Here is a 15,987-nt window from a genome sequence, read left to right on the forward strand (position 1 = left end):
TGATTGGAGTTGGAGCTGGAGCTACAGCCACCAGAGCCACAGCAGGAGGGGCGGCAACAGCGACAGATGCAGCAGCTGGGCTGGCAGCAGCTGGAGCTGGAGCCACAGCCACTGGAGCCACAGCAGGAGGGTTGGCAGCCATTGTAATTGCTGTAGCTGGGCTGGCAGCAGCTGGAACCAAAGCTGGGGCGACAACAGCCGGACATGCAGCAGCTGGGGCAGCAGCAGCCCGAGTTTGAGCTGGAGCTACAGCCACTAGAGCCATAGCAGGAGGGGAGGCAGCAGCTACAGATGCAGCAGCTGGGCTGGCAGCAGCTGGAACCACAGCTGGGGCGACAGCAGCCAGACAGGCAGCAGCTGGGGCGGCAGCAGCTGGAGCTGGAGCCAAAGCCACTGGAGCCACAGCAGGAGCGCTGGCAGAAGCTGGAACCACAGCTGGAGCGACAGCAGCCCAACAGGCAGCAGCTGGGGCAGCAGCAGCCCGTGTTTGAGCTGGAGCTACAGCCACTGGAGCCACAGCAGGAGGGCTGGCAGCAGCTGAAACCACAGCTTGGGCGACAGCAGCTGGACATGCAGCAGCTGGGGCAGTGGCCGGTGGGCTTGCAGCAAGGGGCACAGCAGGTCCCCTGGGAGCAGCCCTGGCCACAGCCCTGCTCACGGCAGACGCAGCCACAACAGGAGTTGACCATGGTGTCGGAGGGAGGAGGTTCTGGGTCGGTGTCCAGGAGAGTGAGGTCTGGAGTGTGACCCCCACCTGTCCTCCCGTCTCTTTTATACCTCGCTGGCTCTCTCTGGCCAAGGGCAGGACTCTCATTGTTGACACTCACAGAGAATCAGTTTGTTTGGTCAATTAGGACACTGCTCTGACCTCATGCATCCCCCTATATATAGAAAAGGGACATTTCCCGTTCTGGCTGTGCTCTGAGCTCTCCCATTGGGTCAAGGCCATGTGAATCAGCTCCCAGATTTCTGCCCTCCTATGACGAGTGTCCTCTTCTCTGTTGTCCTGTTGACAGGTTTTTTTTTGTTTGTTTTCTGTCTGTCTGTCTGTCTGTTTGAGCTTTTGGCCAGTGCCAGTGCTTCATTCAGGCATGTAGTTCCAGGATAACATCTGGGAGCGGATTTTAGGATGACTCAATCTCTCTCCTGTGAGAGGTTACAAGCAAGTCATCCAAATGCTGGGGAGAAAATGAGGACAAACAGCTCCTTGGGGAGGGATGGTCAGTACGTAGTGGCAGGAATAGGCGGGTCCTATGAACTGTGTGGCCGGGGAAGTGGCGAATATGCCCATCAAGTTCTTCTCTGTCTTGTCTTCCTGCATCTGTTGGGTTGAAAAAGCTGTAACGCACTGACCCCGGACTGCAATGGTAACAATTACAGTGGTGTGAGCTGGCCTTTACATACTTGAGTGATTATTGAATGTTCTTCCCAAGTAGGGCTGCTCAGGTAACATTTTTTGTGATAGGTCAGGACAACACACCCCAGGGAATGCATATAAAGGGAGTGCGATTCAAATGCAATTTCTTTCTTTTTTTGTGTGAAAGAGGTATTTGTCTATGCGTGCAAGAGCTGGGGTCCAGGTGAGAGTTGTGGGGCATGAGAGCATTCACCAGACAGAGTGGGCAACACAACAGGCAGATCTGCTGAAATACACTATGAGGGGAGCATTGGGCGAGTCTTTTCTTCCCAACTACTGCCCCTCCACAAGGCTTGTTTGAGATATTTTGCCTGCTGTCGGTGAGACAGAAGGGATGATGCTTTCATCTTTTTCATGGACACTTTAAGAAGACAAGCAAGACATGCTCAAGGGTTCGGTAACTCTGTAGAGTAGTGTGTGATTAGTACGCACAAGCACCGTCCGCATGGAAAACCATGCATTTCTTCAGAAATGTGAGACAGTGCTAGTCGTTCATATTCTTGAATGCCTGCTACGTGTCAGGAAGTTTCTGAGTCCTCTGTATTAGTTAACTTGTTTATACTTCACAAGGACATGAAGAAGTAAACACAATTTTTCTTTACTATTTAGACGTGGGGTGATTGAGGCTCAGATTGATGAAGTCATATCGTCAATAAGGAAAGTAGTTTTTCCTAAATATTCTGTGAAGATACGAGAACTCCTAATACCAGGCTGGTTTTTTATGCTGTTTCATCTTAGGGATGTGCTTTCTACCTGGTCAATTCATCAAGCATTTCCTTATCCTAATATAGCCAGACCCAATTCTTCTCTATTATTGTTCTGAACATCTACCTCATTCAAAGTGAATCATTCCCTTCGTTTTGTGACAAACTCTACCTCTGGTGCAGGGCATCTCATTGATCATGCCTGGTTGAAATCTCTTTGTGTGATCCTTCCATATAACCTGCGTGGTCAGAGACTGTCTTGGGCACATTTATCTCCACGGTACCTAACCAGGGCCCTGAATGAACGTTTATTGAGAGAATATAGGACTTATTGAAAACACAAGATGTTACTAGCCCTGTCCTAGCACAGAGATAGTCCCGATAGATGGAGAAGAGAAGAAAGAGCGCTCAGATCATGGAGGGATGACTGAATAGGGGTTTATTTTTCACTGTCGACGGAGTCACTACTGTGTGGATGTGTCAGGTATATGGGACAGTGGAGAAAATAAAAATGCACTGAGACTGATGATGATGTAGAGACAGTCTTGAATTCTACACAGAGAATGGGTGTGATTTTGATACCCAGAGGGCACAAAGGTGCTAATACACATCTGGCTCCCTAAGGGTTATTGAGTTGGGGTTGGGTGGAGTGCTGGGAAGTGGGAAGAAAGTTTGGACAGTCTCAGGGTGAGAGATGAAACATCCCGCTGGTGGTCTGGGGCAGCAGATGTACAATGAGTCTGGAATGCCCTGTTCTATCAAAAGCAAGAAAATCTCCAAAAAAACTACTGGATTTCCGTCAAAATGACAGTCATCCCGAATTTGCTTCTTTGAGCATCCACAGGAATGTAAAATGGAACAGACTCTATGCCACCCAGTCTATTGAAATCCAAGCACTCATATTAAGATATATTACATATAAAAAAAAAGCCCTCCTTGTTGACTGTTTTGGGAATGCTCGAAGGCATATGAAGAGAATGGACCAAAGATTTTATTTTGCCTTTCTGATATTTAGATTCCTTAGGACAAGCAAACATTGATTAGGTGGAAATTCCTTTTTTTTTTTTTTTCTTTGCTTTTATTTTTTCTTTTTCCCCAATTTTAGAGAAGGTTCATTTATATATGCATTCAATAACTGGGGTACAGGCCAGAGGTGTGGGTATGACAGGATTCACCATAGACAGAGTGGGGAGCAGAACAGACAGACTGACTGATACACACTGCTGAGGGGAGCAGCGGGAAGTCAGGAGAGGTCTGCTGTGCCATGTGCGTATCTCCTGGCCGGGCGATCAGACTCAGGCTGCAGTGGGCTGTGGACAGCTTCATTGGTGCTTTTAACCACTTGCGCTACCAGGGAGGCCCGGAAGATTCTTTGATCGAATCCTGCTAATGAACAAACAGTGTGAGAATAATAGATTTGGAGTATCACAATTTCATCCCTTCTCATGAGACTATGTTTCTGGGTAATGTCATCCATTTCTATGCATATTACAAAGAGAAACCACTGGGGCTTTTCTGGTGGCACAATGGGTTAAGCACAGCCCTGTGAAGCTATCGCCAGCCACTGTAGCACAAGTTCGAAACCTGCCGTCCAGGGTGCACACCCATATGGCGCAGGAGACATCTCTTGTCTCCCCCACTGCACCCCTCAGCAGTGTATGTCAGTCACTCTGCCTATTTTGTGCCCCACTGTTTCTCTAGTGATTCCTCTCACCCCCTCCCCCCTCCCCCGTCCATAGCCCTGGCCTGTACCGCAGTTCTTGGGTGCATCAATAAATCAATCAAAAACAAAACCAAGAGAGACAACGGAGCATGTGTCCTTGGTGGGATGGAGCAGCGCTATCCACGAAGCTGCCTTTGAGTCCTGAGCAGCTTTTGGGCTCTGGACCCTGCTTAATGGGTTCGGTCATTTTCTCGGTGTGCTGTATTGTAACTCACCCCTAAGTATTGGTCTGTAGTAAGAAGTGTTGGAGACAGTAGTGCGGGGAGGCGTGTGCTCTTTCTGCATCATCTTCCAAACAGAGGCCTCATGGAATGTCAACAGGGAAAGTAGCACCCCAGCTACTTGCAGCGCATGAGAGCTTGTCAGGAAATTGGGAGACTCCAGATCATGGGCAATCATGTAGGCGCCCCCACCCCATTCCTCAGGGTCCTGTTGTTGACCTTGGTCTAGACCTTGGCGTGGTAGACCAGCCTATGCTGGGACCTGCTCATCTGTGACTAAGACTTGGGATTCGTCCTCAGCTTTATCTTCCCTCTGCCTGCAGATGAGTCCATTTCTAGGCACCCAATAAGGAGTCTGTCTTGAAATCCTGTCCTAACATCCTGTCCCCTTTTCATTAGGATGTATTTATTTCTGCATAGAAGAGCTGGGCTACAGGCCAGAGGTGCATGGGGTGAAGGGATTCACAGAGACAGAGTGGGGAACAGAACAGGCAGATCTACTGAAATCCACTCTGAGGGGAGCAGCGGGCGTGACTGGACAGGTCTGCTGTGGGTGAGCTCCCTGGCTGGGAATAGAACTCGCGCTACGGTAGCTATGGATTGCTTCATAGTGCTGAGCCTTGAGCCCTTGTGCCACCAGGGGGTCCTGTCTTTCATCTTGGAAGTATAACACTCAGCCTTTCAGTATGTTTTTCCCAATCACCCATACCTCCCAGCTCCAGACATTCCAGTAGGACCCTTATAATGATGAGCGGTCTGCCTGTGTCCCATAGATCATGAATGATTTCCATATTTTTTTAAAAGTGTTTTTGTTTTCTGATGATGATCTTGAGACTTTCTTTCCTGTCTGAGAACTAAGGAGACAGTCCATGCAACATAAGCTGTGAGAAAGATGGCTCAGCTTTCATGTCCCATTCACAGCAGTCCTGTGTGTGTAAAGGACAATTTCATTCCATCGAAAAATCTTAAATAAGAGTATTTACACAATGAGAATGTTCTTTAGGGAAGGGGTGGTTTATTTTGCATAGAGTCATAAGATAAGTTGGGGAGCAGGAATGATAAAAGAGAGTCTGCCTTTGGACCATTGAGAGAGAGACCTTAGACTTCCATCATGGTAGAAATACTGAAATCAACTTTTAGCTCCTTGGACTTGATGCCCTGAGGCCCGAAAGCTAAGAAGGAGAATTGGGGGAGAATAGGCCCGGACAAGTGCTGTAACATTACAAAAAAAATCCCACTAGGATGGGAGCAGAAACATCTAGAAGGAGCAGTATTGGGCAGCAGGCCAGAGTTCCAAGGGCTGCAGGTGCTGCAGTGGGCTCGATAATGTTGAGCGCACCATCGATAAAGTTTGGAGCAGCATTTTGGGTCTTAAGGGTGAGCACAAAAGGAGGATGTACATGAGTGGCTAGAGAGGTGAGCCATGCGTTCTGGGAATTTGTGAGGCCATCAGAAGAGATCACTGGCAGAGGGACAGGGTGTAGCACAGCATGCGGGGCGAGGCCATCGGAGACGACACAGGTGGGTTGATAGCAGGTGGTTTGGCAGCACACCAGGCCAGAGATGGGGCGCAGGCAGTGGCAGGGGCGTCACGGGGGCGGAAGCAGGACTGGCAGGAGCTGGAGCCACAGCAGTTGTAGCCATAGCAGGAGGGGCGGCGTGAGTTCTAGATGCAGCAGCAGGGGTGGTTGCAGCAGCTGGAGCCAGAGGTGCCGGAGCTGGAGCCACAGCAGGGGCGGCAGCAAGTAGAGCGGCAACAGCTGGGCCTGCAGCAGCTAGAGCGGGAGCCAGAGCCGCTGGAGCCCTAGCACGACTGGCGGCAGCAGCTGGAGATGCAGCAGCAAGGCTGGCAGCAACTGGAACCACAGCTGGGGCAGCCGCAGCTGGAGTTGCAGCTAGAGCCAGAGCCGCTGGAGCCACAGCAGGTGGGGCGGCAGCAGCTGCAGACATAGCAGCTGGGCTGGCAGCAGCTGGATCCACAGCTGGGGCGGAAGCAGCTGGAGCTGGAACTGGAGCCACAGCCACAGGAGCCACAACAAGAGTGTCGGCAGCACCTGGAGATGCAGCAGCTGGGCTGGCAGCAAGTTGACATGCAGCATCTGGGCCTGCAACAGCTGGAGCTGGAGCCACAGCCACTGGAGCCACTGCAGGAGGGGTGGCAGCACCTGCAGTTGCAGCCGCTGGGCTGGCAGCAGCTCGAAATGCAGGTTGGGCGGCAGCTGGAGCTGGAGCCACAGCCGCTGGAGCCACAGCAAGAGGGTTGGCAGATGCAGCAGCTGGGCTGGCAGCAACTAGACATAGAACAGCGGGGCCTGCAGCTGGAGCCACAGACACTGGCGCCACCTGAGGGGTTGTGGCAGCAGCTGGGCTGGCAGGAGCTGGAACCAAAGCTGGGGCCACAGCAGCTGGAAATGGAGCCGCAGCCACTGGAACCATAGCAGGAAGGGCGGCAGCGGGTACAGATGCAGCAGCTGGGCTGGCAGGAGCCAGAGCAGGAGCCACAGCCACTGGAACGACAGCTGGATGGCTGGCTGCAGCTGGAGATGCAGCAGCTAGGGCAGCAGCAGCGGGAACCACAACTGGGGCAACAGCAGCTGGACATGCAGCAGCTGGGACAGCAGTGACTGGAGTTGGAGCTGGAGCTACAGCCACCGGAGCCACAGCAGGAGGGGCGGCAGCAGTGACAGATGCAGCAGCTGGGCTGGCAAGAGCTGGAGCTGGAGCCACAGCCACTGGAGCCACAGCAGGAGGGTTGGCAGCCGTTGCAATTGCTGCAGCTGGGCTGGCAACAGCTGGAACCACAGCTGGGGCGACAACAGCCGGACATGCAGCAGCTGGGGCAGCAGCAGCCCGAGTTTGAGCTGGAGCTACAGCCACTAGAGCCATAGCAGGAGGGGTGGCAGCAGCTGCAGCTGCAGCAGCTGGGCTGGCAGCAGCTGGAACCACAGCTGGGGCGACAGCAGCCAGACAGGTAGCAGCTGAGGCGGCAGCAGCCGGGGCTGGAGCCACAGCCACCGGAGCCACAGCAGGAGCGCTGGCAGAAGCTGGAACCACAGCTGGGGCGACAGCAGCCCAACAGGCAGCAGCTGGGGCAGCAGCAGTCCGTGTTTGAGCTGGAGCTACAGCCACTGGAGCCACAGCAGGAGGGCTGGCAGCAGCTGAAACCACAGCTTGGGCGACAGCAGCTGGACATGCAGCAGCTGGGGCAGTGGCCAGTGGGCTTGCAGCAAGGGGCACAGCAGGTCCCCTGGGAGCAGCCCTGGCCACAGCCCTGCTCACAGCAGATGCAGCCACAACAGGAGTTGACCATGGTGTCGGAGGGCGGGGGTTCTGGGTGGGTGTCCAGGAGAGTGAGGTCTGGAGTGTGACCCCCACCTGTCCTCCCGTCTCTTTTATACCTCGCTGGCTCTCTCTGGCCAAGGGCAGGACTCTCATTGTTGACACTCACAGAGAATCAGTTTGTTTGGTCAATTAGGACACTGCTCTGACCTCATGCATCCCCCTATATATAGAAAAGGGACATTTCCCGTTCTGGCTGTGCTCTGAGCTCTCCCATTGGGTCAAGGCCACGTGAATCAACTCCCAGATTTCTGCCCTCCTATGATGAGTGTCCTCATCTCTGTTGTCGTGTTGACAGTTTTTTGTTTGTTTGTCTGTCTGTCTTTCTGTCTGTGTGTTTGAGCTTTTGCCAGTGCCAGTGCTTCATTCACGCACATAGCTCCAGGATGACATCTGAAAGCGCATCTTAGGATGACTTAGTCTGCTCTCCTGTGAGAGGTTACAAGCAAGTCATCCAAATGCTGGGGAGAAAATGAGAACAAACAGCTCCTTGGGCAGGGATGGTCACTATGTGGAGGCAGGAATTGGCGGGTCCTTTGAACTGTGTGGTCAGGGACATGGCGAATATGTCCATCAAGCTCTTCTCTGTCTTGTCTTACTGCATGTGTTGGGTTGAAACAGCTGTAATGCACTGACCCCTGACTGCAATGGTAACAAATACAGTGGCGTGAGCTGGCCTTTACATACTTGAATGATGATTGAATGTTCTTCCGAGGTTGGGCTGCTGAAGTAACATTTTTATCTGATTTAGGCAGAACAACACACCCCAGGGAATGCATATAAAGGGAGTGTGATTCAAATGCCTTTTCTTTCTTTTTTTGTGTGAAGGAGCTATTTGTCTATGCATACAAGAGCTGGGGTACAGGTGAGAGTTGTGGGGCGTGAGCGCATTCACCAGACAGAGTGGGCAACACAACAGGCGGATCTGCTGAAATACACTGCTGAGGGGAGCAGCGGGAGAGTCTTGTCATCCCAACTACTGCCCCTCCACAAGGCGTGTTTGAGATACTTTGCCTCCTGTCGGTGACATAGGAGGGATGATGCTTTCACCTTTTTCATGGACACTTTAAGAAGACAAGCAAGACATGCTCAGGGGTTCGGTAACTGTAGAGTACTGTGTGTGATTATTACACACAAGCACCATCCGCATGGAAAACCATACATTTCTTCGGAATTGTGAGACAGTGCTAGTCATTCATATTCTTGAATGCCTGCTACGTGTCAGGAAGTTTCTGAGTCCTCTGTAAATGTTAACTTGTTTACATTTCACAAGGACTTGAAGAAGTAAACATAATTTTTCCTTACTGTTTAGATGAGGGGTGATTGAGACTCAGATCGATGAAGTCATATCATCAATAAGTAAGTAGTTTTCCCTAGAATATTCCAAGAAGGTATGAGGACTCATAATACCCTGCTGTTTTTTTATGCTGTTTCATTCTTAGGATGTGCTTTCTAGCCGGTCAATTCATCCAGCACTTCCTCATCCTAAAATAGCCAGTCCCGATACCCATTCTTCTCTATTATTGTTCTTAACATCTACCACATTCAAAGTGAATCATTCCCTTCCTTTTGTGACAAACTCTACCTCTGGTGCAGGGCATCTCATTGATCATGCCTGGTTGAAATCTCTTTTTGTGATCCTTCCATATAACCTGCGTGATCAGAGACTTTCTTGGGCATATTTATCTCCACGGTACCTAACCATGGCCCTGAATGAACGTTTATTGAGAGAATATAGGATTTATTGAAAACACAAGATGTTACTAGCCCTGTCCTAGCACAGAGATAGTCCCGATAGATGGAGAAGAGAAGAAAGAGTGCTCAGATCATGAAGTGATGACTGAATAGGGGTTTATTTTTTCCTTTCAATGGTGTGACTGACTGTGTGGATGTGTCAGGTGTATGGGACAGTGGAGAAAATATAAATGTACTTAGATTGAGGATGATGTAGAGACAGTCTTGAATTCCACACAGAGAATGGGTATGATTTTGATACCCAGAGGGCACAAAGTTGCGAATACATATCTCAGCTCCGTGAGGGTTATTGAGCTGGGGTTGGGTGGAGTGCAGGGAAGTGGGAAGAAAGTTTGGACAGTCTCAGGGTGAGAGATGAAACAGCCCTCTGGAGGTCTGGGGCAGCAGATGTACAATGAGTCTGGAATGCCCTGTTCTATCAAAAGCAAGTAAATCTCCAAAACTACTGGATTCCCGTCAAAAGGACATTCGTCCCGAATTTGCTTCTTTGAGCATCCACAGGAATGCAAAATGGAACAGACTCTATGCCATCCAGTCTATTGAAATCCAAGCATTCATATTAAGACATATTACATATAAAAACACCCCACCTTTTGACCGTTTGTTGAATGCTCAATGGCAAATGAAGAAAAAGGACAAAAGACTTAATTTTGCCTTTCTGATATTTATGATTCCTTAGGACAAGCAAACATTGAAGAGGGGGATGTTCCATTATTTCTTTCCTTTTCTTTTTTGTTTTTTCCTATTTTTAGAGAAGATTCATTTATTTATGCATCCAAGAACTGGGGTATAGGCGGAGGTGTGGGGTCAGAGGATTCACCAGAGACAGAGTGGGGAGCACAGCAGACAGACTGACTGATACACACTGCTGAGGGGAGCAGCAGGCGAGTCCAGAGAGGTCTGCTGTGCCATGTGGGTAGCTCCCTGGCTGGGGGGATCAAACTCGTGCTGCAGTGGGCTGTGGACAGTTTCATTGGTTGCTTCTTTTCTTAACCACTTGCACCACCAGGGAGGCCCGGAAGATTCTTTGATAGAATCCTGCTAATGAACAAAGAGTGGGAGAATAATAGATTTGCAGTATCAATTTCATCAGTTTCATCCCTTCTCATGATATAATGGTTCTGGGTAATATCTTCCATTTCTATGCATATTAGAAAGAGAGACCTCTGGGGCTTCTCTGATGGCACAAGGGGTTAACCACAGCCCTGTGAGCTATGGCCAGCCTCTGTAGCACAAGTTCGAAACCTGGCCAACCAGGGCGCAGACCCACATGGTGCAGGAAACTGTTGTCTCGCCCACTGCTCCCCTCAGCAGTGTGTTTCAGTCAGTCTGCCTGTTGTGTGCCCCACTGTGTCTCCAGTGATTCCTCTCACACCGCCGCATGTAGCCCTGGCCTGACCCCAATTCTTGGATGCATCAATAAATCAGTCTTTCAAAAACAAAACCAAGACAATGGAGCGTGTGTCCCTGGTAGAAGGAACGGCGCTATCCATGAAGTCGCCTTTAGTCCTGTGCAGCTTTTGGGCTCTGGACTCCCCTTAGCAGGTTTGGTCATTTTCTCGGTGTGCTGTATTGTAATTCAACCCAAGTAATGGTCTGTAGCAAGAGGTGTAGGAGACAGCAGTGAGGGGAAGCGTGTGCTCTTTCTGCGTCATCTGCCAGAACAGGCTTCACGGAATGTCAACAGGGAAAGTAGCATTGCTGCAAATGCATAGCAATCAGGAAATCTGGAGACTCCAGATCATGGGCAATCATGTAGATGCCCCCACCCCATTGTTCAGGGTCCTGTTGTTGATCTTGGTCTAGACCTTGGTGTGATAGACCAGCCTATGCTGGGACCTGCTCACATGTGAATAAGTCCTGGGATTCATCCTCAGCCTTATCTGCCCGCTGCCTGCAGATGAGTCCATTTCTAGGCGGCCAATAAATAGCCTGGCTTGAAGTCCAGTCTTTCCCCCACCCTTTTTTTTTTTAGAGATGTATTTATTTCTGCATAGAAGAGCTGGGCTATAGGCCAGAGGTGCATGGAGTGAGAGGAGTCACCAGACACAGAGTGGGGAACAGAACAGGCAGATCTACTGAAGTGCACTGCTGAGGGGAGCAGCAGATGAGACTGGAGAGGTCTGCTGTGGGTGAGCTCCCTGGCTGGGAATCGAACTCGCGCTATGGTAGCTACGGATTCCTTCATAGTGCTGAGCCTTGAGCCCTTGTGCACCAGGGAGGCCCTGTCTTTCATCTTGGATGTGTAACACTCAGCATTTCATTGTGTTTTTCCAAATCACCCATTCCTTTCAGCTCCAGTCTCCCTAGTTTATTACTCTTATAATTATGAACTGTCTGCCTATGTCCCATAGAATCTGAATGGTTTCCATATTTTTTGAAATGTATTTTTTTTTCCTGATGATGATCTTGAGACTTTCTTTCCTGTCTGAGCACTAAGGAGACAGTCCATGCAACCAGAGCTGTGAGAAAGATGGCTTAGCTTTTATGTCCCATTCACAGCAGTCCTGTGTGTAAAGGACAATTTCATTCCATCGAAAAATCTTAAAGAAGAGTATGCACACGATGAGAATGTTCTTTAGGGAAGGGGTGGTTTATTTTGCATAGAGTCATAAGATAAGTTGGGGAGCAGGAATGATAAAAGAGAGTCTGCCTTTGGACCATTGAGAGAGAGACCTTAGACTTCTGTCATGGTAGAAATACTGAAATCAACCTTTAGCTCCTTGGACTTGATGCCCTGAGGCCCGAAAGCTAAGAAGGAGAAATAGGGGAGAATAGGCCCAGACAAGAGCTGTAACATTACAAAAAAATTCCCACTAGGATGGGATAAGAAACATCCAGAAGGAGCAGAATTAGGCCACAGGCTAGAGGTCCAAGGGCTGCCGGTGCTGCGGTGGGCTCGATAAAGTTGAGAGCAACATCAATGAAGTTGAGAGCAGCATCAACAGCATTTTAGGTCCTAAGGGTGAGCACAAAAGGAGGATGTACATGAGTGGCTAGAGAGGTGAGCCATGCATTCTGAGAATTTGTGAGGCCATCAGAAGAGATCACAGGCAGAGGGACAGGGTGTAGCACAGCATGCAGGGCGGGACCATGTGGAGATGACACAGGCGGGTTGATAGCAGGTGGTTTGGCAGCACACTGGGCCAGAGATGGGGTGCAGGCAGTGGCAGGGTTGGCAACGGGGATGGAGCATGTCTGGCAGGAATTGGAGCCACATCAGGAGGGGCAGCAAGAGTTTTAGATGCAGCAGAAGGGGTGGCAGCAACTAGAATGGCAGCAGGGTTGGCAGCAGCAGCTGGAGCTAGGGCAGCTGGAGCTGGAGCCACAGCCACTGGAACCACAGCTAGAGGGTCGGCAGTAGCTGCAGATGCAGCAGCTGGGCTGGCAGCAACTAGACATGCAGCTTCTGGGCCTGCAGCAGCTGGAGCTGGAGCCACAACCACTGGAGCCACAGCAGGAGGTGCTGCAGCATCTGGAACCACAACTGGGGCGGCAGCAACAAGAGAGGCAGCAGCTGGGGCAGCAGCAGCTGGAGTTGGAGCTGGCACTACAGCCACTGAGGCCACAGCAGGAGGGGCGATTAGAGCTAGGCTGGCAGCAGTTGGAGCTGGAGCCACAGCCACTGTAGCCACAGCAAGAGGGTCGGCAGATGCAGCAGCTGGGCTGGCAGCAAGTAGACATACTGCAGCGGGGCCTGCAGCAACTGGAGCCGCAGCCACTGGAGCCATAGCAGGAAGGATGGCAGCAGCTACAGATGCAGCAGCTGGGCTGGCAGCAGCTAGAACCACAGCTGGGGCCACAGCAGCTGGAGCTGGAGCCGCAGCCACTGGCACCACAGCAGGAAGGGTGGCAGCAGCTACAGATGCAGCAGCTGGGCTGGCAGGAGCCAGAGCAGGAGCCACAGCCACTGGAACCACAGCAGGATGGCTGGCAGCAGCTGGAGATGCAGCAGCTAGGGCAGCAGCAGCTGGAACCACAACTGGGGCGACAGCAGCTGGACACGCAGTAGGTGGGGCAGCAGTGGCTGGAGTTGGAGCTGGAGCTACAGCCACCGGAGCCACAGCAGGAGGGGCGGCAGCAGCTGCAGATGCAGCAACTGGGCTGGCCGAAGCTGGAGCTGGAGCCACAGCCACTGGAGCCACAGCAGGAGGGTTGGCCACAGTTACAATTGCTGCAGCTGGGCTGGCAGCAGCTGGAACCACAGCTGGGGCGACAGCAGCCAGACAGGCAGCAGCTGGGGTAGAAGCAGCCTGAGTTTGAGCTGGAGCTACAGCCACTGGAGCCACAGCAGGAGGGCTGGCAGCAGCTGGAACCACAGCTGGGACGACAGCAACTGGACATGCAGCAGCTGGGGCAGTAGCCGGTGGACTGGCAGCAAGGGGCGCAGCAGGTCCCCTGGGAGCAGCCCTGGCCACAGCCCTGCTCACGGCAGACGCAGCCACAACAGGAGTTGACCATGGTGTCGGAGGGCGGGGGTTCTGGGTGGGTGTCCAGGAGAGTGAGGTCTGGAGTGTGACCCCCACCTGTCCTCCCGTCTCTTTTATACCTCGCTGGCTCTCTCTGGCCAAGGGCAGGACTCTCATTGTTGACACTCACAGAGAATCAGTTTGTTTGGTCAATTAGGACACTGCTCTGACCTCATGCATCCCCCTATATATAGAAAAGGGACATTTCCCGTTCTGGCTGTGCTCTGAGCTCTCCCATTGGGTCAAGGCCACGTGAATCAACTCCCAGATTTCTGCCCTCCTATGACGAGTGTCCTCTTCTCTGTTGTCATTTTTTTTTTGTTTGTTTTCAGTCTGTCTGTCTGTGTGTTTGAGCTTTGGCCAGTGCTTCATTCATGCATGTAGTTCCAGGATGACATCTGAGAGCGCAACTTAGGATGACTCAATCTGCTCTCCTGTGAGAGGTTACAAGCAAGTCATCCAAATGCTGGGGAGAAAATGAGGACAAGCAGCACCTTGGGCAGGGATGGTCACTACATGGAGGCAGGAATAGGCGGGTCCTTTGAACTGCGTGGTCAGGGAGGAGGCGAATATGCCCAAGTTCTTCTCTGTCTTGTCTTACTGCATCTGTTGGTTTGAAACAGCTGTAATGCACAGACCGCTGACTGCAATGGTAACAAATACATTGGTGTGAGCTGGCCTTTACATACTTGAATGATGTATGTATGTACTTACGAGGTAGGGCTGCATCAGGTAACATTTTTATCTGATTTAGGCAGGACAACACACCCCAGGGAATGCATATAAAGGGAGTGCGATTCAAATGCATTTTCTTTCTTTTTTGTGTGTGAAAGAGGTATCTGTCTATGCATACAAGAGCTGGGGTCCAGGTGAGAGTTGCAGGGCGTGAGCGCATTCACCAGACAGAGTGGGCAACACAACAGGCGGATCTGCTGAAATACACTCTGAGGGGAGCAGCGGGCGAGTCTTCTCTCCAACTACTGCCCCTCCACAAGGCGTGTTTGAGATACTTTGCCTGCTGTCGGTGACATAGAAGGGATGATGCTTTCATCTTTTTCATGGACACTTTAAAAAGACAAGCAAGACATGCTCAGTTGTTTGGTAACTCTTTAGAGTACTATGTGATTATTACACACAACCACCATCCGCATGGAAAACCATACATTTCTTCAGATATGTGACACAGTAATAGTCATTCATATTCTTGAATGCCTGCTATGTGTCAGGAAGTTTCTGAGTCCTCTGTAACTGTTAACTTGGTTATGCTTCACAGGAACTTGAAGAAATAAACACAATATTTCTTTATTGTTTAGACACGGGGTTATGGAGGCTCAGGTCGATGAAGTCGTATCATCAATAAGGATAGTATTTTTCCCTAGAATATTCCAAGAAGGTATGAGGAGTCTTAATACCCTGCTGTTTTTCATGCTGTTTCATTCTTACTGATGTGTTTTCTACCCGGTCAAGTCATCAAGCACTTCCTCATCCTAAAATATCCAGTCCCTACACCAGTTCTTCTCTATTATTGTTCTTAACATCTACCACATTCAAAGCAAATCATTTCCTTCCTTTTGTTATAAACGATAACTCTGGTAAAGGACATCACATTAATTATGATTATTGTTATGTAACAGGGTGGTCCCAGGAAAGGGGGAGGTTCCCTGCCCCACCCAAGGGAGGGTGGAGCTGAGCAGGAAGAGGAGAAGCTGGAGAAGAGACTGAGGAAGGAAGCAGGATGGAGCCAGGAGCCCTGGAGGAGGCGCATGGAGCCTAGAGACACGTGAAGAAGCTGCGCTTGTCTTTTGGTCGTGGACTGGGTGACACAGATGTGGGTGAGACCCATGGGGAGGTGACCATGGCAGCTTTTATCTTGATGTTGATTTTGCTCTTTTCCTTCCGGGCTTGTCCGGTTGTTTGTGACCCTTTTCTGTGGGTCCCCACTGGAAGATGCTTTAGACTTGTAGCAGGCTTTGGGGCCTTGCTCTGGGCCGATCCCATTTGGATGGATTTTTACCCACGAGGGGATGGGTAACTTTGGGTGCTTCACTTAGAAACTAGACTCTTTGCCTTACCTGTATTGTTTCCTAGTTTTATTAAAGTTCCTTTTCATTAAAGTCTCCTATGTTTTGTGTTGATGCGGCGGATGGCAGAACCCATTTAGAATAGGCAGGTTTGCGGGGTTTTGGGCTGCCCCTCTCCCTGTCCTATAACAGTTATATCTCTTTTTGTGATCCTTCTGTATATCCCATGTGATCAGAGACTGTCCTGGTCATATTTATCATCACAGTACCTAACCAGGGCCCCAAATTAATGTTCATGGAGAGAACATAGCATTTATAAACACACAAGATATTTACTA

General features: G+C 50.6%; 1 protein-coding gene and 1 pseudogene across 2 annotated transcripts; both read right to left on the minus strand.

The window, feature by feature from the left end:
• Window positions 1-21: 21 nt before the first annotated feature.
• LOC311173907 (uncharacterized protein) lies at window positions 22-13,620 on the minus strand (the record flags this gene model as incomplete). The annotated part of the gene is made up of 3 exons (XM_084237990.1): window positions 22-80; window positions 179-378; window positions 12,842-13,620. The coding sequence occupies 3 exons, from the start codon at window positions 13,618-13,620 to the stop codon at window positions 22-24; spliced, it is 1,038 nt and encodes a 345-aa protein (XP_084094116.1).
• LOC311172717 lies at window positions 5,525-7,375 on the minus strand (annotated as a pseudogene). The gene is made up of 2 exons: window positions 7,143-7,375; window positions 5,525-6,185 (listed from the first exon to the last, which is right to left on the minus strand). The product of its transcript is annotated as an uncharacterized misc_RNA (transcript).
• Window positions 13,621-15,987: the final 2,367 nt, after the last annotated feature.

This window comes from Talpa europaea, assembly GCF_964194135.1.
Source record: "Talpa europaea genome assembly, chromosome: 7".
In the NCBI taxonomy this organism is placed as follows: domain Eukaryota; kingdom Metazoa; phylum Chordata; class Mammalia; order Eulipotyphla; family Talpidae; genus Talpa; species Talpa europaea.